This window comes from Miniopterus schreibersii (genome assembly GCF_964146895.1).
Source record: "Miniopterus schreibersii genome assembly, chromosome: 16".
NCBI classification, from domain to species: Eukaryota; Metazoa; Chordata; class Mammalia; order Chiroptera; family Miniopteridae; genus Miniopterus; species Miniopterus schreibersii.
In genome coordinates this window covers 33,864,366-33,890,607 of record NC_138116.1, presented here as the reverse complement: position 1 = coordinate 33,890,607, position 26,242 = coordinate 33,864,366, and the positions used below count along the sequence as shown (strand labels likewise).

Genomic DNA, 26,242 nt, shown 5'->3' with positions numbered 1-26,242 from the left:
GTTGGATGGTCTCCCCTGAGCAGGCAGGGCCATGGGGTGGGCTTGCCACCCCTTTCTCCACAGGCCTTATAGGGCCAAGGCCCCTAATGGCTAGGGGAAGGAGCAGAGGGTATGGAGGCTGAAGGCCCGGATTGGAACCCTAAATGCTACGAATTTGATGAGTAACTGAAGACATGACTTGCTTGGTTTCCCTGAGCCTTGGTGTTCTTGAAAGACAAACAAGGATGCTAAGGCCTGCCTATCTCCCAGGGCTGCTGCAAAGGTCAAATGAGATAAGTGGTGGCTGGACCAAGTACAGGGAGGCCTGGCACAGGAGGTGGGCATGGAATAAGTGTTCATTCATCCGCCTGCCCCTGCCCCCACACAGAAACCCAGAGACAGTGAGCACAGTGCACCTTTTTATGGGAGGCAGCTGGGGTGGTCAAGAATCCTCCCACCCAAGGAACCAGGCACATGCTGGGTCCCTGAAGGGGTTTCTTTGGGTTCCCATGCTTTCTCTTGCCCTGAAAAATGCCGTTGACGGACCTCATTTATCTGCCACAGCCTCTCTTCCAGGGCAGCACAAGGAGGAAAGAACATGGGTTGTTGGGCAAGAGGGTGGGTGTCTCTCACAGGGGTCCTGAGGGTCCCCACAGTCATTCTGGGCTCTTTGCCCTGGCAGCTTCAGGTAGATTCGCTCATGGGCAGAGGCTGTCTGCTCAGGGACCACTGTTCATTCTCAGCGATGCTCTGTCCCCACCAGGCATGACAGTGAAGGCCAGTCAGCAGTGGGAAGGTGTTTCCCAGGGGAGCTCCAACTCTGGAAGGACAAACTCTGAAGGGACCCTGCTCTTGGCGATTAACAGCTGTATCCACTCTGGACCTGCAGGTGAGGGACGACCCAGATACCCGAATGTGACCCCAAAGGAGACATCACTGCCCATACTTGGAGTGTGATCCCAGCTGTGTGGGGTGGCAGGAAGAGCCAAGCTGACCAGCCTGGGAGAAAAGGGGGTGCCGGAGGGCCCCAGCCAGGGGATCCAAGCGAATGGCGGCCCAGAAAACAAAGGGGCCTAGGAGTTGAAGGAAGTGTACTGGAGAGCTGGGGAAAGGGTCCAAACTGTCAGTTAAATGGAGCGAGGTAAAGAGGGGAGCTGGTTCGCCAGTGGTGTACCGTAGGTGATGTTGCCTGGAAGTTATCAGCTCAAATCCCTCATCCTTTGGCGCTGGCACTGTACTCCTGGTGGTTCCACGAGGCTCTGATTCCCACTCTCACTCCAGCTGTAGGAAGTTTCCCAGGACCAGACCTCTGTCCCTGGGCTGGGTTGTCCCTTCCAAGTGACAGGAATGATCCGAGGCAGCCCAAGGTCAGCAGCAAGAGGCACGGGCTCTGGAAGGTAGTTTTTTCACCTCCCAAGTTGGGATCTGATTCCCATTTAGACAACCTGGGACTAAGCAAGTAGACCTCAGAGCCCAGCGTGGGGCCAGCTCGAGGCTGCGTGGGGGAAGGAGCCAGCTTCACGGTCTCTCCAGCCTGCCTGTCCCAGAGGTGATGGAAGCCAGGTGCCCCTTGGGAGGTTCCCTTCCTTTCCGAGCCTGCCTTCCCAGCCGCCCGTCCCCAGCTCTGACCCGGCCTGGGTCTCTGTGGGGTGTAAGCATCATCGGGTCACTTTGGGGTGTGAGCCCCAAAGCTCAGCTGAAAGGTGTGCCGGAAGGTTCAGGAGTCCTCGGGAAGGCGGGGGCTGTGTTGTGGTCTCATGGCTTTTCCTAAACCTTAATTTGTGTCACATTAGCCCACGTAGGGAAACTTTCCAGGTCAAATATGACCCGTCCCCAGGTGTTGATGGCCAGAAACACAGAGAAGATTCCAATTATGTTCATCATTAGCCCTGCTTTCATCTGGAAAAAAAGAGAGGGCCAGAGTCAGTACCCGCAGTCAGGGGGCATCAGGACGGAGGAGCCACTGCCCCGCACTGGGAGCCTGCGCTCTTGGAGGACACGCAGGATCATCAGCGCTCACAGCGTCCCTGGGAAGCAGGCGGGAGGGTGGGTTCTCTGCCTACTTGAACGTTTGGAAAACTGGGCCTCCGGGAGGCGACATGAGGCAACACCCCAGGCCACTCAGAGAATCACTGTGGGAGCCCCGGTCTGACTCTAGGGCCCGTGCTCACCCCAGCACCTTCACCGTCCCACAAGCACCTGCTGGCTTCCCAAGAGCCCCACACGGCTCTTTCTGATGCCCAGTCTTTCTTCAAGCTCATTAACTGCTTTAAGCCCTGTTGTAGAGTTTTTAATAGGAATTAGGATTGAGTTTGTAGTCCATGGTTTCCGGACTGCACCCACTTTTTAACAATGCTCCCCAGAGTCCCAAAGATACCCAGCGGAAGCTCTGAGCAGCCCACACCTGACTGGGCTGAGGGAGGGACCCTCGCTCCCGGCCTGTCCCTCTCAGAGCTGCCCCCCTTCACATGGCAGGGCCATGAGGCTCAAGCAGAACGGGAGAGAGGTCCTCCTCCGGCTGCCTCTCTCCCCGGACACTGCTCTGTCTCCCTGTCCCTGCTTCTACACCTGCAGACCCCTCTGTGGGTCAATCTCTTTGGCTGTCATTAGTGTCCATCCACCCTGGCCCATCTCAGCCCTCTCCCTCCTGACTGTCTTCACGGGTTCTTGCGAGTTCGTGAAGTCCATCTTGGCCATGTGGGACCCCCACCCTCGCCCCTTCCGAGTGTTCAGCAAGGGCTCCCCGAGTGGCTGCTGTGGCGCCTCCAGGTGGCAGATTCTGTAACCCACCTCTTAGCTCTGGGAGACAGGACAGCATGAAATGTGAGGCCATTTCACAAAGGAAGAGCAGCTGAGCATACATGCAAATAATGAGGGTAGATCTGGACTTTGGGCGGCATTCCCAAAACACGTGACGTCACGCGTCATTCATAATAAGGGGTCCCTCACGACAAAAGCATCAGAGCTGATAGGAGTAAACAAAAGCAGCTGCGTTACCATGTCATAAACCTTGATGTGTCCATAGGAAAACACGATGGCGTTAGGTGGGGTGGCCACGGGCAACATGAAGGCCAAGGAGGCACTCAGGGTACAGGGGAGCATGACGTACAGCGGGTTGAGGCCAATGGAACGTGACTAGGGGAAAACACAGCACTGCAGCGTCACATATACAAAGAGGAAAGCCCCGGGGATCATCCCAACTACTCTGCGCGTTCCCACCTCCATGCCTTTGTCCTTCTGGGTCCTCTACGCTCTGCCATGCCCCTGGGAGATGGCTCTGCTGGGCCCCAAAGGCTGAGCTCAGAGCCATCTCCCCGGGAGGGCTTTCTGAACACCTTCAATTCATTAAACATATATTTCCTGGGCACCTACTATGTGCCAAAGGCCATGCTGGCCACTTAGACTGCACTGAATCTTGAAGTGTTCCTGCAGCCCACGTGTGCACACGTCTGTCTGCCCTGCCACGGACCAAGAGAGCCTAGAGGGCAGGGACGGCCTCTTCTCACCTATAGATACATCTCTGTGTGCATGTGTTTTTGTATACATTTGAGGTCATTTTCAATATGGAATTTGGTACCTATCTTTTTTACTCTACAGCTTAAAATTCAGCCACATGTAATAGTACTTCGTACAGAGTACAAGACACTCCTTAAGTATTTTTTGAATGAATGAATGATATAATTCACCAACACTCATCAAAATTAATAATCTAGCGTGCGGATTTACATGCACAGGAGGGCAGACACGTATGCAAAGATGTTCATTACAACATCAGAATAGCAAAACACACAGGAAACAGACTCAATGGCCATCAACAGCAGGATGGTGAAATAAAATATGTGTATACGAACAATGGCTAGTTTGCATCTGTAAAGAAGAACCGAGTAGGTTTTATGTGCTAACATGGAAAGATCTCTAAGATCTACAGTTAGATTTTTAAAAATTTAAGGTGCAGAATAGGACCATAGAACGATACCATTTGTTTAAAAAGTGTGTGTGTGTGTGTGTGTGTGTGTGTGTATTACATCCAGAAGGATACCTAAGAAATTAATAACAGAAGTTGTCTCTAGGAGGAAGCTAGGGGATAGGGCCTACACTCTTTGGTATTATTTGACATTTGTAAGCCATGTATATGTATTACATTTTTAATTTTAAAAAATTACAGCCCTGGCCAGGTGGCTCAGTTGGTTGGTGCATCATTCTATATATGAAAAAAAAAAGGTTCAGTTCCCAGACAGGGTACATAACTAGGTTGTGGGTTCAATCCCTGGTCAAGGCATGTACGAGAGGCAGCCAATTGATCCATGTTTCTTTCTCACATAGATGTTTTGCTCTCTCTCTACCTCCCTTCCTCTCTCTCTAAAATCAATAAACATATCTTTGGGTGAGGATTTTTTAAAAAGTATACACAGTCCCGTTTTATTAAATGCCCTTCAAAACTCTGATTTTTAAAAATTGGCTTGATAACATTACATTGTATGAACATATAGCTTATTTCATCAATCCCCTATTATGGAAATATTTTATAATAAATAATTCTGTGATGTGCATCTTGATAATACAGTTGACCCTTGAGCAATGCGGATTTGAACTGTGCGGGTCTACTTACACGTGGAGTTTTTCAATCAATGTACAGTCAGCCCTCCATATCCCAGGTTTCCCATCTGCAGATTCAACCAATTGCAGATCAAATAGGAATCTGGGTTGTGGAGGGCCAAACGTATGCATTGCTCTACGCCATTTTATACAGGGGACTTGAGCATCTGCAGGTTTTGGTACCTGAGGGAGGTCCTAGAAGCAACCCCCCATAGATACTGAGGGACACTAGTTAAGTTCTGGGGGAGTCAAAAGTTGTATGTGGGTTTTCTACAGTGCAGCATTGTTCGACAGTCAACTGTGTATGTTTGGAGGCATCTCTGATGGTTTCCTAATACATGTTCCCAGCCATGAACTGCTGAGTCAAAGGGTATGAGCAGGTTTCAGGCTATGGCTCCTGTAGATAAACAGGCCACCGAAGAGGCTGCACCAAGTCCCTCTGGGAGAACCTGTAAGGTCCCAGCCAGGGGCCCAGCCTATTTCCCCTTTTATCCTGGCCCTGGGTGCCCACGGTGTGTGCACCTCATGTGGCTCTGTGACTCAGCTGGTGGGTAGCCACCTTTCCCTTTCCCCCTGCTGGGTCTCGAGGCAGGAGTGTGAGTGGGCCTGGGAGTAGCTGTGAGGAATCTTACTTGAGCTTCTGGTTCTAGAAAGACTTGTTTGGAAGGGCCTGGCCACCCCCTCAGGTTAAGGCCTCTGTCTGTCTGGTTTGGACCCTCGGGCCACTGCTGGGGCTGGAAGTGACAAAGCCAAACCTTTGCTAGAGGAGGGGAGACCTCACCACCCCATGCCCAGCATCAAAGGATGCTCCGGGGCGTATGTCCAGGCAGCTTGCTTAGCGGAGGTGGGGCCACCTTGCTATTTCTAACACTTTCATCTTCACTTGGATCGAAAGGAGAAGCCACTTGGGTTTGCTTTTTATACACATGGACACCTTGGCAGCCAAATGGAAATTTACCAACTGCAATCCTGTGTTTAGGTTTTTGTAAATCTTGTCTCCTAGCTCCAGGACGGCAACCACAGCCTCTCCCAGGCTCGTTTGCAGTCCACAGAGGACGTTCATGCCTTCCTCTTACTTGACCCTCAGCACAAGTGTAAGAGGAAAGAACGTAGGTGACATGTTCGAGGATCCCATGGCCTGGACTCAGGTCTTCTGACTCCAAGCCCAGGGCTCTTCCTGACCACCTTGAGGTCAGTACTTCCACACCATGAGTGACAGAAGAAAATGCACGGGAAGATCACACCCGATTTTCCTATAAGCTCTGCCTTCTTCTAAGTCCCAATTCAACAACGTGCTTGCCCACAGCACACTGATCCCTGATCCTTGGACTCACCACGCAAGGCTTCTGGGAGTCTTCAACCCTGCACCCCATTTCCTTTACTTGGCCTCTCCATCTTTCCAGAATTCCCTCTCCCTCATACTATCCCCAAGCCCCACATTCCCCACACCTCTTCCTGGCGGATCCCAGCCAGTGGTGCCCCTGCTCTGCAGCCTCCTGCACACGGGCGCTACATTCTCAGACACCCTCCGTCATTCCCTCGGGGCCCTGGTCCACTCCTCCTCGATGCAAGTCCTGTCTCCCCATCTTGAGAAACAGTCAGTTACATTTATAAATACATTTTGAGCACCTGGTTTGTGCTTAGCACTTTGGCCAGCATGGAGGATACCAAAAAGAACCAGCCAAGCACTAAGGGCAGGCTCACGGTCATCAAGGGCACACAAGTCCCATCAGAGCCGGGACCAGATCCAGGTCTCAGAAGCCTGGTTGCACTCTGGCCCCTGATTTCACTGACCCCGCTAAGGGCTTAGAACATAATCATGGGTTGACAGCTTCTTATGAAATGATCCCTAAGCCTCTCCCCCCAGCAGGGTTACTTACCATGGAGGCAAAGATGGGCAGGAACAGGGTGGTGGTGGCCACATTGCTTGTGCACTCAGTGAATATAGCAATGAGCGTAGACAAAATCAGGGTGATGAGTGCCGGGGGCAGAACGTGCAAGGGCTCCATCTGCTTCCCCATCCATTCGGACAGCCCCGAGGCCTGGGAAGCAGCAGGAGGACAGTCGCTGAAGGGCTATGGGCTTAAAGTTCCTCCAGGGCCAGGGGGACCCTCGTCTTTCTCTAGGGAGCTCAGCCCGTGCCCTCCTTATACTCTCTGCGTACACTCCGCAGGTGCCCTCATCTATGCCCACAGCTTCAACCTCCACCTTTATTCTGCTGTCTCCAAAATCTGGGTTTCTAGCCCAACTGGCCTGCTACCCAGATTTACACATCCATACTCCTAGAAATTTCTACCCAGATGTCCCGTGAGCATGTCGGACTCAACGTGCCCCAGCCTGCATTCATCCTCTCTAGCCCGGAGTCTGCCGCTCCGTCGGGGTTCCCCAGCTTGGTGAATGGACTCCCCATCCACCTGCTGTCCAACCTAGGAGACCAGGAGAGGTCCTGGGGATCTCTGTCCCCCTCATCCCTTCCACCCAAGCAGTCACCGAGGCACCCAAGACATCTCGTGTCCATTGTCTCCTCTCAGTCTCCCACAGTCCTTGAAACTCGGGAGAGAAATCTGAGCCAGAAACTGGGGATCTGGATTTGGTGCTTTGGGCTGAGAAGAGATGGTCCGGGGGAGAGAATGAAAAGCGAACAGAGACGAGGCCAAGGACAGAGCCTGGGGGAACATGCATATTTCAGGGAGAAGAGAGGGAAAGTCAGTGAAGGAGGCTGGGCAGGAATAGTCCGAGTGAGAAGGAAACCAGGAGAGAGCGGTATCTTGGGGGCCAAGGGCGGAGAGAGTTTCAAGGAGACAGTGGAGTCCAGTGTCCTGAGACTGAGCTGCATGAAAGCTACAGAGCGTCTACAGGGTCTCCCTCACTCCAAACATCAGAGTGATCTTCCCCAAGTGCAGGTCTGGCCAAATCACTCTCTGGCCTCAACCCTTCGGTGGCTGCCCACTGCCTGCAGAATGAAGTCCACACTCCCTATCTGGAATTCAAGACCCTCATGAAGTGGCTTCTGCTAGCCTCACCTGCCTCATCTTCTGTTCCTCAGCTAGATACCGCACACTTGTTCCTTTACCGACATGTCACTTCTTCCCGAGATGCTCTTTCAGATATGTCCCCCTCTCTATAGTCTGTGAAGTCCTCAAGAACAAGGACCAAATTTTAATCTCCCCTGTAATTCCCATGCCTGGGCTCACAGGGACATAATGGAAATGTTTGGAGAATGAATGAATGACAGATAGATGGATGACTGACAGAGAAGTGACAAGATGGATGGATTTGTTCATCCAAAAAATATTCATGCACCTGCCATGCACCAGCTCTGTTCTAGATGCTGAGATAGACCCAGTCTATTACATTCTATTCCTGGATGGATGGACAGATGGACGGATGCATGGATGCATGGAGGAGAGCTGGTTCATCCCTCCCTCTAGCTCATTTCTTTCCTGTCAGGGAAGGGGAGAGGTAAAAAAGTTACACTTTTCCCCTAGCTGCTTTGGCTCAGTGGTTAGAGTGCTGGCCTGCAGACCGAAGGGTCCCAGGTTCAATTCTAGCCAAGGGCACGTACCTCAGTTATAGGTCCCATCCCCGGCCCCAGTCGGGGCACATTTGGGAGGCAACTAATCAATGTGTCTCTTTCACATCGATGTTTCTCCCTCTCTCTGAAAAGCAATAGGAAAAATATCCTAGGGTGATGATTTTTTTAAAAAGTTATATTTTTGGGGTGGCTTTTCCCAAAAGCTGTTTCTCTCCTTCTACACTGCGACATACTTAGCTAAAGAAATATTTTTTAATAGCAACCATATCAACAAAGGGTTCAGCAAGTAGAAGAACCAAAGGTAATGGTGGAAATATCCACAAGGCCTTGAAAGGAAGACTTCCCTAGAATAAATCAGAGTGAAGATCCTTATTACCAAGTCCTACCTCTCTTGGCTAACCAAGGGTGACTTAAATTCACTCATTTCGGTGATCACTCAAAGATCTCTATTCTAAGCACTATTAGTGGCACAGGGTTCCTAGATGACAAGACAGAGTCCCCGTCCTCAAGAAAGGTGCAGTTAGTGGAAGGGGCTGACACAGAGCCAGCCCAGGGGTGCAGGGGTGGAGGGATGCGGGAATTCTTTGGCCGCCCTCCTGGTGAAAGAGGGGGCTCTGAGCAGCCCACCGCTGGAGAAGTTACCTCGCATCCTTTAGCCAGAGCAAATCCGCCCCCCAGCAGCAGCACAATGCCCCAGGGAACTCTCTCCTGGACCATCTTCCAATCCAGCAGTGCAGGTGGATAAAAGGGAGCCTTCCTTTCTGAGAAAAAACAATAAAAACATACAGAACCCAGGGCAGCCTTATGAAACAAAAAGAAAATCTAATCAATGGGAATAAAAGCCTGTAAGGACAGTGAGTACCATCCCATACCTATAAATTAGCTAAAATTTACAATAATTGCTACACCCACTGCTAGTAATAATATGGCAGAACTATGCCACGCTCCTGGTGGCATTAGAAATTGGTACAATCTTTTTGAAAAGCAATTTGGCAACACATTTAAGGGCCATTAAGACATCTGTAACCCAGCAACATCACTCCTAGAAACTTATCCCGAAGAAGAAACACCCTCAGAGGAAAAGCTATATTCATGAACACACTGATTCATAATAATGAAAATGTGAAAAGAGCCAGAAGGTTCCATTGCAGGGGAATGGTCACGGCCCCTCAATGCAATACAATGCCGTTGTTAGAGAAGGTAAGTCTGAAGACTGTGGAAAGAGCAGGATATGTTTATAGAGTAACCCCCAAGCAAAAACGTGAAACCAGAACAGCAAAGCAACGGGATCAAATGGTGGGTATTGGTTATAGTCATATAACGTACGTGCTAATTAGCAAAGGCTGGGAGGAAGAGAGAAACCCCCAAAATACTGATGGTGTTATGGGAAATCCGAAACATTTTTCTGTGCCTGTTGCAATATTAGTAAGATTTCAAATGTTTAAAAAGCGAAAAAGGAGAGGTTTTGCACTAAACAATACCCAGGGAAGGCTTGAAAAACCCTCTCTGCCCAGACTTTGTAATCTTGCTGGTCCTCTTTGACACAGTGGCTTTTCTCCTTCCTAAGCCCGGGGACCCCTCCAACAGCCTTTGCTGCCCGGGCCCCAACCCTGATCAATGAACAGAGGCCAAGACCGGAGCCTTACCTTCCTCAGTCTGACTGCAGAAGTTGAACTTGGGCTTCTGCGAAGGTACAATAAATAGTATCATGGTCACGAAGAGGGCCACGGTGGCATCGGAGACATACCTAGGCAGGGGAGACAGGGCAAGATGAGCCAACTCGGCTGCAGGACAAGCTATGTCACAAACCCGGATGGCTGCTCAGGGCTCCTACATGAGAAACAGGCTCGGCTGGGTCTGAAAGCTGGAGCCCCAAAGGCCAAGGTCAGGAGTGGCATGGCAGACTGAATCCTGGCTGGAAACCAAGATGCCCCCCCATTCTTGGCCTGGCTCTGCCACCAACGTTGGGCGACCCCGAGCAGCTCGCTTCCCTCTCACGTCCTGTGTTGCTCCATGGATGAACGTCATGAGCTCTTCTAGGCCAAATTCTCTAGAATTCTGGCTTCCCCAGGTGACCACGAGCAGACTTCAGAACGGCATCAGTCCCTCCCGACCCACACCTCTTGCCTTTTCTAGGATATGCATGTTTCTCAGCCTTTCTGCCATCTGACCACCTGACACCTTAGCCAGGAGAGAAACTACATATACCCCCTTCCGCCAAGTCTGTGCCTAAAGAAGCGTCTGGATCCCAAGATCTGTGTCTTCAGATCCTTGCCCAGATCTGAAGAAAGATGAAGGAAAGAAGATGATGGAGGCGAGATCTGGAAACCAGAGCTCCAGGAGCCCCACTCTAGCCCAACAAATCTCTCTCAATCACAGCTCTGGCCACCAGCCTGGCCAAGCGGTTTCTGCTCTGCCACTTAGGGAAGGAGGGGCCACAGGGACATACCTGTGGGCTTGACCTAAAGACTGGTGATTTAAAAAATGAGTCAGGAAACAACAGAGGGCGGCGGGACTCGACTGCAGAACAAGGGAGCGCCGCGGCGGGCGCCGCAGAGCGAATGACTTACTTTGTCTTTCCCTCCACCCAGGTGAGCGACATCCAGCCGGGCATGAAGCCGGGCTCCCGGGAGAACCACAGGCTGACCAGCAGGAAGAAGCAGAGCAGGACGTTGACCTCGGCAAAGGAGAAGGGCCCCAGCTTCCTGTACTCTTCCTGCAGCATCTCGTAGACGGCCTTCTGGCTATCCCTTTTCTGCAGCCTGCGGCCACAGGACTTTTTAAAACTAGAGGAGGCAAAGACAAGAGAAGGGGGGGCAGGTTGGTTGGCTCGGGGGCTGGTCGGATGGAAGCCTGAACGCTGGGCAGCAACATGTGGCAGAAAGGCCTGTGGTGCTATCACCTGGAGTGGGGATGCTGCAGCAAGTCCCTTCCTCACTCCCTGTTTCTCTCATCTGCCTACCATACCTCACAGGACCTGGTGGGGAAAGTCTCTGTTGTGTGTGCCCAGCACATGCCCCAGAGTATCCCAGGACTACAAGATGCTCCCAGAGGAGGCCTGAGATGGCACAGGTATGGTAACCAGTCTGGGGGCGGGAAAGGATGAGTGGGAAGCTGAGCAGAATGGGGGGGGGGGGGGGAGGGCAGGAGCATTGGAGGCACAAATAAGCAGAACTGAGGCCGCCACTGGTAGTGGGGACCTGGCAAGTGCCCAGCTGCCTGGAAACCAGCTGTTCCTGTCATGTCATCCGGGAAAAAACCATGAGAAGTGCTGGTTAGGGGTGGAGCCAGGCCTCCCTCATATGTTCCCCAAGTCCTCCTCCTCCCACAGTGGCCTGGAGCTACCTTCAGTGGTGCCAGGATGCCAGCCCCCATCACTAGGTGGCTCAAGTGGGCACAAAGAAAAGACGGGGCCAGGCAGGAGCTGAGTGGGTGTCTGTATCCCAAGGAGCTAGAGGTGTAAGATTTGGGATCCAGGACACTGGGGCCAGCAGCAGGCCTGACTATGGCAGGAAGGAAGCCAGCCCAGGGCATGCTCTTGGATGGGCTCCTTAGGGACCACTGCCCACTGGCCTACGTGGCCTGCCCAGGATGCCGTGCAGGACCTCCTCTAAGGGGGTGCTGGCATGAGGAGGCAGGAAAAAGGAGGAATTCTTAGAAGAGGTGCAGAGGGCACCTCAGCCACAGGGAATGGGCTAACTGGGGCAAACAGGGCCCAGGATTCAGGCCTTCAGGAATTCTCTGAGGAACCCATGCACCTGTTCCAGCCCATCAGCCTGAAGGTGGTGGGCCAGCCAAAAGGAATGTCCCTAGAGAACCCTCTCTGTGGGCATCCTTCCTGGGGCCCTAAGACAGACATCATAAGAGGGCAGGAGGTGATGGAACTGGAACTGAGATGCCAATTTCTGAAGCCAAGTTTGGATGTGAACTACCTGTGCAGGCCATGAGGGTGAGGGGACAAGGCCCAGAGCATGGGACACAAGGAGGACAGGTCACGGGTGCTCAGGGGTTGGGAAAGGAAGAGGCAGTGATGGAGTCTCGTATCTGCACAGCCTGTGGGATCTCTGTGCTGGACAAGGGAGCAAGGCTGTGCGTCCCAAGTCACCTGCCAGGGACACTCGTTAGGTCATCCAGCAAAGGGATTACTGCTGGTGCGGGAGGTAGCCTCTCGTCCACTTGGTGTAGGAGAGTCTGTTTGACCAAGAATTGATCTGCTGCCAACTGTCATTCTGGAAACTCCAGGGCCAGAGGCTTCAGGTTTTGAGGACAAGAGCTAACTCTGGTACTCCCAGCTGCACAGCCCATGGCAGTCCCACACCACACAACTATAGACTCTGGGGGCTGCACCGCACATGGAATTGTCCAATGCTGGCCCCCCACAATGGCGCCACCAAGCCTTCAGGGCCCTCATCTCTGGTTAATCCTGTCTGGTGACCGCCGGGCTAGCACAAGATACAGGCAGGTGGATCCAGTTTGCCTGTGGGAGCCCAGAGGGCGGGGTGGGTACAAAGCGTCCTACTACAGTGGAATGGCTTCAGAATGATGCGGATGAACTGGTACAGAGCCAAGGAGTGGTGAGGGGACCTGAGTCTCCTAGTGCCTCTGCTGTGGCAGGGATCCAGAAAAGCCCTCACGCTTAATCCAGGGGTTGGCCTGGTTAGGAAAGTTGGGTATAAGCCAGCAATAATTCCCCATCAGTCGTGGGTAGTCCTGGGGGGGTGGGTTCCAAGTGGCCAAGGAAGTCACCCGTAAACCCAAAGGGATTGTTTTTCTGGATTAGGCCAAAGGCAACGGCCCTAACATTGCTTTCCATGACAGAGCAGCTGAGAGCATCCAGTGAAGGCACAGTGGAGGTGCTTCCCCCACTGAGATAGGTGCTGCCTTGCCTCAGGTGAGGTGGCCCAGGAGGTTACAGAAGCAAGGGTCACCAGGTCCTGGTGCACGGCAGGATATGGCCTGGGCTGGAGAACATCTCCTGCTGTCCAGTCTTTCAAGCTGAGTATAAAAAGCTATCTAAACAAGGTTTCCTGTGAGCCATCCCCCCTCCCTATCCAGCACACTCCAAGTCTGGTTGGGGCAGGCCCTGGGCTGGAACAGCATGCTGGGAAGGGGTAGGATGGGCAGCAGCCCTGAGCCCAACCACAGGCAGGCTCCAGAAGTCTCCAGCTCCCTGCGGGTCAAGAAGAGCTAACGGACGTCACACCAGGCTGAGTTCTCACCAGGAACAAAATTGGCTGGCTCAGGTCCTTGGCTATGAGTTCCCAAGAGCCTGGTGTCCACCTCTAGAGGCTGATAGTGTCCCTGTGATCTTGGGGTCAGGCCAGCTCCCCTCTGCTTGCTCTGCCAGGGAACTTGCTAGATCTTAGGGCCTCCGGGCCCTCCCCCACCCCAGGCTGAGCTGCTGCTGAAACTGGGACTCCTGACACCTGGCTGTACTTAGGCCTCTTGAGTCCCCCTAAATTCTTATGCTGAAATCCTACCCCCATGTGGTATTAGAAGGTGGGCATTTGAAGGTAATTAGGTCTAGATAAGGTCCCAAGGGTGGTGGATCAGTGTTTTATAAGAGAAAGCACCAAAGCGCTCGCTCTTTCTCCCTCCCTCCCTCTCTCTCTCCCCACCCCCCTTGTGAGGACAAGGTGAAAAGGTGGCCTCCTGCATGCCAGGAGGAGGGTGCCCACCAGAAACCAAATGGGCTGGCACCTTCATCTTGAACTTGCAGCCTCCAGAACTATGTGGAATAAATGTCTGTGGTTCGAGCCGCCCAGTCTGCGGTGATTTGCTACAGCAGCCCGAGCTGACTGAGACAGGGAGGTAGGATAGTGGGCACAGGCTCTAGAGCCAAACTGCCTGGGTTCAAATCTCAGCCCCACAACTTCCAGGTTCCACAACCCTGCATAGGCCATTTCCCCTTTCTGTGCCTCAGTTGCCTCACCTGTAAATTGGGAATAAGAAAAGCACCTACCCCACAGGTTGATGGGAAGATTAATTAATATATGTAGAGTGATTAAAGTTGTGTCTAGCACCTAATCATCACTCAACAGATGCTGGTCATTACTATTGCTATGGCCCCTTTAGAGGCAGGTTTGGGACAGGTCTCCCGAGGCCCACTGGGTGGATGTGAGGACTCTGGTCCTGAAGCAGGTGTGAAAGCAGGGCAGAGAGCTGCCCTCAGAACCAGGCTGTGCCCCGGGCACCCATGGGAGCAGCTTCCCTCTCATGTGAGGCCTGCACACGGGGGGGGGGGCACATAGGAGGGATACCCACTATTATTATTATGTCTTTGGCATGAGCACTTTGATTATATATATATATATTTTTTTTTTAATGGCAGTTTTCAAAACAGTTCCTCCTTTAGAAGAAAACTTATAAAAATGCCACTTTTTCCACGGTTAAGTCACAGGTTTTGTGGGCGCTTTTGCCTCTAGGCTCTGAGATCTCTCTGTGGCCACACAGCTCTAGCTGCCTGTCATTTAAGGCCCAGAGCACATGGCTCACAGCTAAGTACTTTCCATACCACTGTGAAGGGTCATCTTTGTTTTTTTTAGGTATTTGTCAGACACACATCACAGTTTCTGTCCAAAGTCTGGCTGCTGTCAAGGTTGACTCTTGGTGAACTTGCTGGGAAGAGGAAGGTAAACTTTGCAGAACAAAAGTCACTGGGAACATTGCGGGCATTCAGGAGAAGTCTGGGTCTTGATTGTTTGGGAACTGTCAGGTGGTGTGCTGTGGCTGGACCCACTGGGCACATGTGGCCAAGTGGGAGTTTGTCCAGCAGCATCGATCTGCTCACAGGGACAAGATTCCCTTTAATTGCTTTGACTCACGTTGATGGCACACCTGTTCTTTCTCCCTAGCCAGGAGCCAGGCTGGGGTCAGAGGACAGAGAGGACTTACCACAGGTCCCAGAGGAGCTCAGGTCAGGGGTCGAGGCAGAACTGGAACATGACTACAGGTACCAAGGAACTGGGCGATGTGGTGCCCAGGGAAGCCCAGAGGAGCAGACAAGGGATTCTTCCACGACAGAATGGGTGTGGGGAAAGTCAGGAAAGGTGTCCCTAAGAAAGTGGCATTTGAACTGGCCTTGAAGCCTGAGGAGGTTGAAAGGTAGGAAGATAGGGAATGGCATTTCAGAAAGAGGGAACAGTATGTGCAAAGGCACGGTGACCAGCCTGAGGTGGCCAAAGTGAGAGGGCAGACTAGCAGATGATGGGGCTGGAGAAATAGGGGTGGTCAGGAAGAACTCTGTGGACTCGCCTGTTGGTTCTTCTGCAGGGGCATGGCAGGTTAGACTCTCGTCCGGAAGCAGTTCCAACTTACTTGAATCCCACAAACATGCACTGGAGCCACAACCAGGTGAGCAGCAGCATGATCACCATGTTGGGGAAGGCAAATCCAAACCAAGAGGCGAAGTTCAGGGTGTCTCTGCTATCAGGAAACAGTCTGGAGAGAGAAACACCGGTCCACATCTCTACCAGATGCTGAGCCACAGAGAGCAGCAGCTGGACCCTGAGAGATGGTCTGGAGGTCCAGCCATCCAAGTCCACTGCCTCATATTACCCCAATCAGGTGGGGGCCCCAGAACACAGCCATGCACAATACAAGGCCAAGGAGTGACCAATAGACCCTCCTGGGGGTACAGACCCTGCTGAGAATCTCATGAAAGTCATGGCCCTTCGCTCCAGAAAAATACACCTTTGTACACAAATAATTTGCATGTGTGATCCAACAGCATCAGGATGGCCACAGATGCCTCAGAACCCTCAGGCTGTGGGCTTCAGCAAGGGATGGCCTCCCCTTAGGAAAACAAATTTCAAAAGCTTCCCAGGGGCAGGAGGAGGGTCATTTTCACTCCAGGCTCTGCTCCCCCACCCCCCACCCCACAGCATTGCTTACTTTAGCCCAAGGGTGTCAAAGTAGACACTGAAATTTCTGCACTCAGCGGGAACACCAGAGAGAACCAGAGGCTATCATTACAGAAAACACTCACAGGATCAGAATAGTCTGCTTGTCGACCTCAAGTGTCTGCTTGGCCAGGCTCCAGGCCTGTCCTTCCCACCTCCCAGCTACCCCCCCCCCCCACCTGCCCAAAGCCCTTGTCTGCACAAGATGGGCACCAGCATACTTCTGTTCCTTCCCTCTGTGCTCACTGCAGTCTGTACTTTCCTTCATTAATGCATTTACATGGCCTGTCTAGAACTCTCCAGGCCTCTACTACCCTCAGCAGACAGTGAGTATCCCACAGACAGAGCCCAGGTCTCCCTCAATTCTGTGATTCCAGCCCCACCCAGCACCAAGGCCAGGCACACAACTGGGTCCTCAAGACCTGTGTCCCTTTGTGGCCAAGGAAAGCTCCAGACCACCCTTGTGGTCCACCTGGGGCCTCACAATGGCACCGGTCACCTCAAGGCAATTAAAGGAACAACAGCGAACGAGCTAGTGAGGCAAGGATTGACCTAACACCTAACTCTTTATGCCATCTCTAGACTCCCAACATCATAGGACCATTACCATTCACAGCCAAGGTCGGTGAGCCAGTTTTAAGGAGAGCATCTGTAGTGGTATCTATTTTCTGCAGTTTTAAATAAGGGCCCGGCATCTAAAACTATGCTGTCACTTCTCACCACTTTAGCTCAGAGTTCAATCACACCAAGTGTCTGAGTGAAAATACTGAGCCCCAAGACGGAAAGCAACCAGGCCTGGGGACTGTCATCAGCTGCCACCCAGAGAAGTTCTGAGCAGGTGCAGCAGAGACTGATGGGGGCACAGCCTCCCGCCCCTGCCAAGGCCCAGCTGAGGAGGAAGAACAGGAGGCTAAGTCCTCTAACCCCAGGGCCCATGTTATTGTCCCCAGAAGGTATGGCAGTGACTCACTCTTGCATCTGGCCCAGAAGCACCATGTTGGGTCCTGTCCCTGTCAGGGTGGCAGTGCCTCCAATGCTGGCCGAGTAGCACACGCACAGGGTCATGGCCTTGCATACGTCCTTCTTGTCACAGTTCTTCTGCGGCCCTATAGCAGGGCCTTCAAACAGCACTTGGTTCCCTGTAGTGACACACCTCAGTGAGCAGAGCCAGTCCTGCCCTGTCCCTCACCCCCCTCAGCCCCAGCACCTAGCTCTGCTGCTGACCCGAGAGTGGGATGCACCGGCTCTGCCAGCTTCCTCCTGGGCTTCCCCTCAGCCTCCAGCCCAGCGTTGTAGTCCGGCCCTGTCTGCCTTCCCACAGTCACTTCCCACCGCTTCCCCAGGCGCCCCGAATCTGCCCAGTGCACATTCAGCAGCTTCAGATGCACGCCCCCTTTCCTGCCTCCTTGCTTTTGCTCCAGCTGGTCCCTCCATCTAGGGGGGTGTGCAAATCCATCTTAGCTGTCCTTTCCTCCTCGCAAGGCCTCTCCCTTGTCTGGGCTCCTTATGGCATCCTGTGGCTTCCCCCAAGGCAGAGGAACTGTGCGACGGGCCTCAATACCCTACCCCGCTGGGCTCCTAGAGTCCGAAGTATGGGTGCGTCTGCTTTATCTCAGCAGCCCCAGGACCTGGCCCAGGATCTGGCAATCAGGCCATCAGGACGGGCCCTGAGTTCCCTGTGCCGGGCCAACGGGGTACGAGCAGGGCAGAGAATAACACAGGCGCCACCTGACTCGCTGAGCTGGGCCCTGGGGGCAGCAACCCGGGACAGCCACCCCAGCACCTGTGGCAGCAGAGAGCGGATGGGGGCTTTGACCTGTTCAGGGGAGGCTTCCCTGAGGATGAGTAGGAAGAGCAAAGGTGGGGACTCCCAGTGGGTGCTCAAAAGATGTTCAGATAAATCATCAGACGAACACCTACTGATTTCCGTGATTGGCGGGTGCCAAGGGTGAAAGCCTGCTATAAGCAACACTAAAGGATTTAACTTTTATGCAATAATTATGTTCCTAACTTACAAAAACAGCAGTTCCTAAGTATTTCTCTGTATGCCTATTTAAAAGTGGGCTTCAGGACTCAGGGAGGGGGCCAAAGCTTTTGGCAGCAGAGGGGACCCCGGTAGCACCCTGGCCAGGGGCTCACCTGGCAGCTCGCTGCTCTTGCCCTTGTCCACCAGCTCCAAGGACCTCAGGCTGGCCTCGGTGGTCATGTTCGTGGCCTCTATCTGCTGCAGCACTGCCTCCACGATGGGCACCATCATGGCTGTGGTGGCCGAGTTGCTGATCCACATGGACAGGAAGGCCGTGGCGCTCATGATGCCCATCATCAGCCTGCAGGGGAGGAGCAGGAAGGGAAGCCAGGGAAGCCCACCCCACTGCCCCCAGCCTTGAAGGTCAAGGCCAAGGTGCAGACACCAGTTCAAGACTGGGTAGTCCAAGAGAGACTATAACTTTAGTCCCTTCCTCCTTCCCTCCCTCCTTCCCTTCTCTTCTCCCTCCTACCTCTCTCCCACAGAAATTACTGATGTCTATCCTGCTGGCTACAGGGGGCACCAGGAGGCTTTTCTCAGACCCAGTCATGGTTCTGAGGAGCTCCTGTCTAGCAGGGGCAGCACAGGCATCCAGATGGTGCCAACCCAGTGTGGAGAATTGGCCCTAGTGTGTGCTGCAGCAGACCTATGTGCAAACAGCCCCAATATCCCACTTTTATCTAGAAGATTCCCACCCACCCCAGGCCCTGCTTCTCTTCTCTAAAATTCAGAAGGGCTACACAGAGTTAGCCTTCGGGGGTAGGGTGAGCCTGCGAAAGTAGGACCCCCTCATGGCTGACCGCTCCCCCACCCCCAAGCACCACCTCTCTGTGCACAATAACTTTGTACCCCCTCCACTCTGCAATGGACCAGATCAAACACACAATATTCAGAAAACATGTTCCCTTTATTTATGACACCTGTCTCCCACCTGTCCCACCTCTGCCTAGAACGCTCCTCATGGCCTTTCAAAACCTGTCAGACAATGTCCCTCCTCTGTGGCCTCCCTCCTCGTGCACACCAGGCCCCCAGCAACACTCATCACTGGCTGGACTCAGAGGGCCTGTGTCCATGTCTGCTCTTTCCTTGGGTGGTGAGCAGGGGAAGGGTCTGGATTCTTCTCCATGGCTCCCATGCCCCCAGCACAAGGCCAGGAAGAGAAGGTGCTCAGGGGGGACTGGCTAAATGGAACCAAGCTGCTCTCAGTCTTCCCCCTAGGGCCACTAAGTCTCCTGAAGAAGGGATCTGGGTGCTACACTGCACCAAGGTCCAAGCCAGTGTCCATGCAGGTTGACTTCACAGGCCCACAAGAACAAAGGCTTGGATCCAGGCTGGAAGGAGGACCAGCGTTTTCATGCGTGAGGCTTCAGTATGATGCTTTAAGACACCAAGTGGGCCTCAACCTAAAGGTCACCCCACGGCAGGCAAGTGCCGTGGATGGCTAGAAGCCAAGCTCAGAGGAGATGCTAGGTGACAGAAGGGAACAGAGAAGCAGGCGTGAACTTCCTGGATTTGGGAACAAAAGTTGTTTGGCACCGTCAGATGAGGTCCACCTACTGATGGAGAAAGGCTGGCCGCTCAAAGGATCCTGAGAGCAAGAATTCAGAGGCCCCTGAGATCTCACATTTCTAGAAAATTCAATGGTTTTTTATTTGACCCTGTAGACCAATCACTGGAGGGGATCGATATCATGAAGGGTAACAGAGACCAGAGAGTCACAAAGCTATCTGCTCAGGGGAGCCTAAGGTGCCAGGGAAGCCAGGCATCACCTCCGGGAGGGAAGACCAGGCTCTGTGTGCTCAGGGCCCAGCACAATCCCTGACACATGGACATCTCAGGAGGGATTTGCTGTGAACTCACCAATTGCTGCCTTCCCAGGGCTGGGCAGGGGCACTCCATCATTTAGGGAGCACACTGCCTCAAAAGAAAGGCACTTCCTGGGTTCTCTACTAGAGGGGGCAAGGCCTCATCCAACAGCCAATCACTTGACCCCTCTCTGTCTCAAACTCATCTATAGAATGTGGGTGGCAGGACTAATACCCAACTCTCGGAGTTGCGGTGAGTTAAATGAGGGGATAAATAAGCTCCCAGTGCCATGCCTGGGGCATTGCAGACGCTCAGTATACCCAGGTGATTCTGACAGTGTCAGCTCCATGGTTGGTTGGCAGTTGCCTGTGATTGGAGGGGAGATCTTGGAGAGAGGGGAGAAGCTGAGGGTCAAGATCAAATAAGAAGCTTCTGTACAGAGGGGAGAGAGATGACAGCTTTGGAAGGATGACCTTTCTGCTTCCCCCTGAGTACCGTGGTTGAGCCACCTCTGGCCTGCTTTCCCCACAAATGCCCCATCAGGCATGGCTTGATCCAGCCTCCACCTGCCTGTGTGGCCCTGCAGCCCCTCCTCCAGGAAGTCCTCTGAACATGCAGAGACCCTTGCTGACAGGTCTCCTCTGGATTCAGGGAACCCTTACCTATTGCTGCTCACCACAAGCCCCCATCATTTTCCATGTCTCTGGAGTCCTCAGCTAAAATTGTCACATTTGTCACATGCCCCAGGGGTCCACCTGCCTGCCAAGCCCAGGTAAGCCCATGGGCAGCCCTTGCCAGTGGGTGTTCTGGCCTGTGCTACAGCTCCTCCCCAGCCCTGGGGCCCACAGGGAGCCCCGTGGCAAGGAAGAGAAGGTGTAATTACTGTGCAGGCTTGGTCCCCACCCAGAGGAGTATGCGCAGGGCGATCCTCTTGTGCAGGTTCCAGCGCTCCACGGCCACAGCCACCATGAGGCCACCCAGGAACAGCATGTTAGTGTCCTTCATGTACTGCATACACACCTGGAAAGTGGTGGCACGGAGGCCCCATCAGGGTTGCCTCTGGCCACACAATGCTTGGGCCCAGGGCCAACCAAGTCCCCAGAGACAGGTGAGCAGACCAGATGCTGACTTGACGGACAGTTTGGAGTGGAACGGAGGGTCAGTGGTATGTCTCCATGCCAGAAAGAACCCACAGGGGGCTCATCTGCTCCTCCCTCCCCCCGGGGCCCAGGCAACTCAGAGAGGGGCTTCGAGAAGGAGCCAGGGGGAGAAGCAGGAAGCCACCAGGATTCCCTGGGTCTGCTCACCTGCTTGGAGTCCAGAACCTTGAGGAGTGGGAAAAGCAAGGCAGGCATGAGGGAGGTGACAGCCAGCGGGATGACTTCCGTGCACCAGTAAATGGCCATGAGGATGATGACATAGGCACACCTGGCAAACTGAAGAGACAGCCCTGAGGCCTCGGCATGCAGCTGCTGCCCTCAGTCTCACCACCTATTAAAATGTGGGCAATAATACCCCCTCCCTAGGTTGTTTTAATGTTTCACCAGCACTTTCATTACAATCATTACTCACCCCCCAGACCCTGCCCTCTCCCTCACTCCAACCCAGCCTATTGCATCAGCCACCAAGACCTACAACTTTGGCCCTTCATTCTCCGGCCTCTTCCTCACTTCCTCCGCCCAGATGGCCGCAACCATCTACTCAACCTTTCTGCTCGCATCACGCTGCCCTGTGGCTCCCTCTTTTGTTTTGCAGTTCTGATCTTATCACCCATTTAAAAGTCTGGACAAAACCCAAATGCCTTAGGGTGACTCAGGAGGGCCTCTGCATTGGAGCAGGCTGTGCAGACCCCTCCAGCCCCATCTCCTTGCCCACTCACACCCTGAGCTCCAGCTACCCCAGAGCACTCCTCTTACACACCCCAGCCCCACAGCAGAGTGAGTGCTCGCTCCGCTCAGTGTTTCTCTTTGGGCACCTTCCCCGGCCTGCCCCACAGCCTGGGTCTGTGCCCTGCGTCTGTGTCTGCTCCCCCAGCCCCAGCAATGCACACACGCAGTTGCCATTGTTGGTTTCCTTGACTGCCTCACCACCACCACCACCACCACCACCGACCAGTGAGCACCTTGAGGGCAGAACCAGTGTGTGTGGATTCACTGTGCTCAGCACCCAGCACCGGCCTGACACTCAGGAGATGCTCAGCAAATGCCGATTCGAGGAATGAACTAGCATAGCTCAAGACCCAACAACGCTGCTGGAAAGACACCTGCACACTCTCACTGTCTACAGTCACCCCAAAGAGCACGTGTTACGTGCATGAGACGTTGCATGAAGACTTACAGGTTCTTTGTCTGGATTGCTTTAGCAGTCATAAAATTAAATCTTTCCTCAGCACCCTATGAGAAGCTCGGGATCCCTCCCTCCTGTATGATGTAGGGTTTCTCAGCCTATCCAGTGTGGACATTTTTGGCTGGATGATTCTTTGTCGAGGGGTGGGTGTCCTGTGCATTGTAAGATGTTTAGAAGTGTCCCTGGCCTCCACACCACTGGCTGCCAGTAACACTCTATCCAGCTGTGACCACACAAACCTCCCCAGGCTTTGCCAGATGCCCCTGCTTGAGAAGTGGCAGGTATCAATGCTGACTGAGGCCACCGAACTCAAGGCAGGACAGTGGCATGGTTAGAATCCCAGGCTCTGACCCCAGGCAGACCTGATCAGTGTCCACTGTCTGCCATCATCTGGCTTTCAGAAGTCACTCAACAATGTCATTGATAAAATACTCATCTCACTCCCAACCCCGGCCCCTCTCCCTGCTTGTTTCATGTCCTCGCCTATAAATTCAAGAGTTAAGAGTACACATTTTTAACGTATGGCACACAGAAAGTGCTCGGTGAATTTCTATTCTCTAAACTTAGAAACAGCAGGTGGCACGTGTAACCAATTTTCACAGCACAGTTCCTGGAGGCGCCAAATATAACCAACAGAAAAGACACAGGATTTACTGGCCCCTCATCTCCGTGCCACTCTCGAGATACCCAAGAGATGCCCCGTCCCTGAGACAGACTTGACCCTCCTGCCAGGAGAGAGCAGCAGAGGACTGGCGAGGGTGGGCCAGTCTGAGGAGGGGGTGGCTACGTGCAGAACGAGATGGGCTCTGAGCCCGGCCCCCTGTGGGTAAATAAGTTCAGAGCACTCCCAGCAGCTGGAATGTGGCTGGAAAAGTACTTAAAGCCGAGGTTAAAGCGGGCAGTGGGATTTAAAAGTCAGCACCCGGCACAATAGTTGGGCTAAATAAGTGCATGTAAAATGCACAGCTGAATAAAACCATGTATAATTACTAACAAATAAGGCTGCCCATGACATGCTGCTTAATGAAAACTAAAAGTAGGTAAGGGAACGTGCTATGGGTGGGTGAATGGGTGGGTGTGTGTGTGTGAAGAAGAGAAATGAGATTGATTGATTGATTGATTTCTGGAAAGATGACCATCAAAATATTAATAAATTATGGGATTTGAGAGTATTTTCATTTTTACTTTATACTTTACAGACTTTTAAAAGATAAGAATTTTTTACAATTTTAATAATAAAATCAGTGGTATGTTTACAGATTTTATTAAAAAGCTATTTTAAAAATAAAAGGACCCAAGAAAAGGCAGAAAAAGTGGAACAGAGATGAAGCCAAGAGGGGAGCCAGGTGGGGGAGAGGAAGACAAGAAGGAAGCCCGCAGGAGAGAGGCAGGGGCACGGGCCAGAGGGTGGCATGCCTTCAGAGTCGCCAGCCACCCCAGTTGGACAGTGCCCGCCAGGCTGCCAAGTTCTTGCTGGCTTCCCAGGAGCTCTGTCCCATGCCAGTACCTCTGGGCTTCTTGCACAATGGTGTGGCCGTGGGGGACAGGGGCAGGGAGCTCTTCAGTGGTGACTGAAACAGAGGCACAAAGGGAGAAAACACCAAGACAGGGGTCCTGGATCCCAGTCGTCTGCCTACAGCGAGGGAAAGCACATGAAGGCAGCCTTTGGAAGGACTGTCGCAGATGTCTCCTCTTCACTCACTGACGCTCATTCCCAAGGCAGGTTAATGACACTCATAGACACTCCAAATTGGGAGTCCCAGCTAAGGGCTGTGTGGGTGCGTGCGTGCGTGCGTGTGTGTAGTGGGTGGGAGTGGGGTCTCAGTCACCCTCTCCCAGACAGGAAGTTCAGCCAAGCTGTATAATTATTCCAGGGAACATCACTCCCCACTAGCAGAACTAAAATCACAGCTCTCCTTCCTGGCTCCCTCCCACGGATACTAACAGCCCCAAATCTCTTTCTACAGAGGAAATAGGCTGCTCACGGTTGGTATGGCAACTGAAGAGCCATCGCAGTTTGATCTGCTGTCTGGCCCATCCAGGGCCTGTGCTCAGCCCCCTGGAGGGCTCCTCTCAGCCTACCCCGCCCCCATCCAAGGTACCAGCATAATCCCTTTGGGCACCCTAAGTGATAAGGTGTCAGAACCAAAGCACCTTGCCCCACTGTACAGACAAGAACACCGAGGCCCAGAAAATGATGAGGCTTCGATAAAATCACAAGGAAGAGTGAATGACGTTGGGTTCTCTTGTAGATTTGGCTTCCTAATACCCCAGTACACCCCAGTCCTCCAGGACTGCCCCCACAGTATCCCCTAAAGAACTCCTCTGTTTCCCAAACCTTCCTGGGAGGGACCGAGAGCCAGGGCTTTCCTGTCTGGGCTGAGAGTGAAAGGGCTGAAAGAGGGAATGAGGAAGGAGCAGCCAGCAGCCACAAAAGGCTTCAAAGGGCTCGGGCCTCTGCCAAAGAGGCTTCGCACAGCCCAGCGCAGCCTGGGCCAGGGCTCCCAGCACTGCCCTCACCCTGTGGCCAAGGCCATTCATTCTCTGCCTTCCTCCCAGTAGCGCTAGGAGGCCAGGGCATGGGACGCCCGGATTCCCTGCAACCCTGGGTCGTGCCACCCAAGGCGTAAGCTCTGGGAACCTGACCGCCTCCTGCCACAGTCCCAGCAGGCAGCAAGCAAAGCAGATCAATCATAACCTGCCTTTCAGCCGGAGGAGCATTTTGACTCAGCTACGGCTTCCAGGGATTCAGAGTTGGAAAGAAATGTGGACCACAGATAGGGAAACTGAGGCTCAAAGAAGAGCCAGAGAGTGCCAAAGACAGCGCTCAGGATCCACTTAGGTCCCTGACTGATCTTGGATGCCACCGACAGCTGGGAAGTCCCCAGTCACTAAGGGAAAAGGAGAGAGAAGGAGGGGAAAGGCTAGCGCCCAGGCTCTGGATCAGCACCGTCGGCTTTTCGGAGGGAGGGGATGGGGGAGAGAATGAAGTTATGCCCTCTGGGGAGGTTCCGCACCCTGAGCTGAGACTATGAATGGGCTGTGTGGCCAAGACCTGTGCTAACTTCTAGGTTTCTGAGCTTGTTGGGACGGTTCTTGTGTCCTGGGATCTGTAAACCCCAAGGTTGGTGTGCCCCGCTGTTTCTGCGCCCCTCGGAATTCTTTACAGGACACCTCCCGTCTAGTCTGGCGCCCAGAGCTCCCGGGGGAGCTGTGCCCGCCGGGAATCCCCGCGTTCGGGGCCCGTTGCAGTGACCGGTAGCCCGGAGTCCTCGGGGCTGCCGGGAGATGCAACTGACCTTGGTGGGCACCAGAATGACGAGCGGCAGCAGCAGGAGCGGGCTGGCGAACAAGAGCAAGAAGGACTTGAACTTGAAGACATAGCTCAGCACCGAAGCCATCGTGCTGCAGGGAGGCGGGCGGGAGGAGCGAGTTAGGCAGCCAGAGGCTCCGCGCGCTTAAGAAGGGGCCACGGTGGAGGGGGCTGGGGGAGCGGCCGCAGCTCCGCCCCCCACGGAGAGGCCTCCGCTAGGCCCCGGGGCGGGGCCACCCCGCGGGGGTCCTTGGGGCCCGCCTGCCCCCAACTCCGCCACCGGGCGGCCGCAGGAGGCGCCTGCGGACTCCAGCGCGTCGGACCCGCCCTCCAGGAGCCGCCAGGGGCCCGGCGCGCTCGGAGCCTTTCCTGCGCTGCGCTGCGCTGCGCTGCGCTGGACGCGGGCGCGCCCCGGGGCTGCCGGCTGGGGCGTGGGGTGCCCTTTTGCGTCCGCACCTGCCCTTCCTGGGCCCTGCAGGGGTCCCGGGGACAGTGCCCCCCTGCCTTGGGGTCTCTCTCCCATCTATCGTCCCAATCCCTCACTCCTTTCTTGCTCTCTACTTCCATCCCTCGCACCCGCGTCTCGGAAGGGTCTCCAGCAGAGGTGACGACCGTGCCCCGCTCCCTCCGCACCGCGGGCCTCCCCTGCCCGCGTCTCACCCCCGGCTTCCCCGGACGCGTCGGTGCTGCTCTGGGCAACCGGGCCCCCTCCCCTCGCGCGCCCGCGCCCCCCTGCGCAC

General features: G+C 53.9%; 1 protein-coding gene across 1 annotated transcript; it reads right to left on the bottom strand.

Annotated features, from left to right (window-relative positions):
* Window positions 1-385: 385 nt before the first annotated feature.
* SLC13A5 (solute carrier family 13 member 5) lies at window positions 386-25,710 on the bottom strand. The gene is made up of 12 exons (XM_081115712.1): window positions 25,489-25,710; window positions 21,151-21,279; window positions 20,727-20,863; window positions 18,151-18,338; window positions 16,982-17,150; window positions 15,428-15,550; window positions 10,681-10,896; window positions 9,757-9,857; window positions 8,753-8,871; window positions 6,456-6,617; window positions 2,977-3,114; window positions 386-1,878 (listed from the first exon to the last, which is right to left on the bottom strand). Exons 1-12 carry the CDS (start codon window positions 25,588-25,590, stop codon window positions 1,747-1,749), a joined length of 1,716 nt encoding a protein of 571 aa, XP_080971838.1. The 5' UTR covers window positions 25,591-25,710; the 3' UTR covers window positions 386-1,746.
* Between the last annotated feature and the right edge of the window lie 532 nt (window positions 25,711-26,242).

Excerpts from the sequence above, each read along its gene's own strand:
- SLC13A5 (XM_081115712.1), bottom strand. The coding sequence starts at position 25,590 with ATGGCTTCGGTGCTGAGCTATGTCTTCAAGTTCAAGTCCTTCTTGCTC. Across the intron at positions 15,551-16,981 it reads CTTCTGGGCCAGATGCAAGA|ACTGTTTCCTGATAGCAGAG; the intron begins GTGAGTCACTGC and ends TTCTCTCTCCAG. Across the intron at positions 8,872-9,756 it reads CTGCAGTCAGACTGAGGAAG|AAAGGAAGGCTCCCTTTTAT; the intron begins GTAAGGCTCCGG and ends GTTTTTTCTCAG.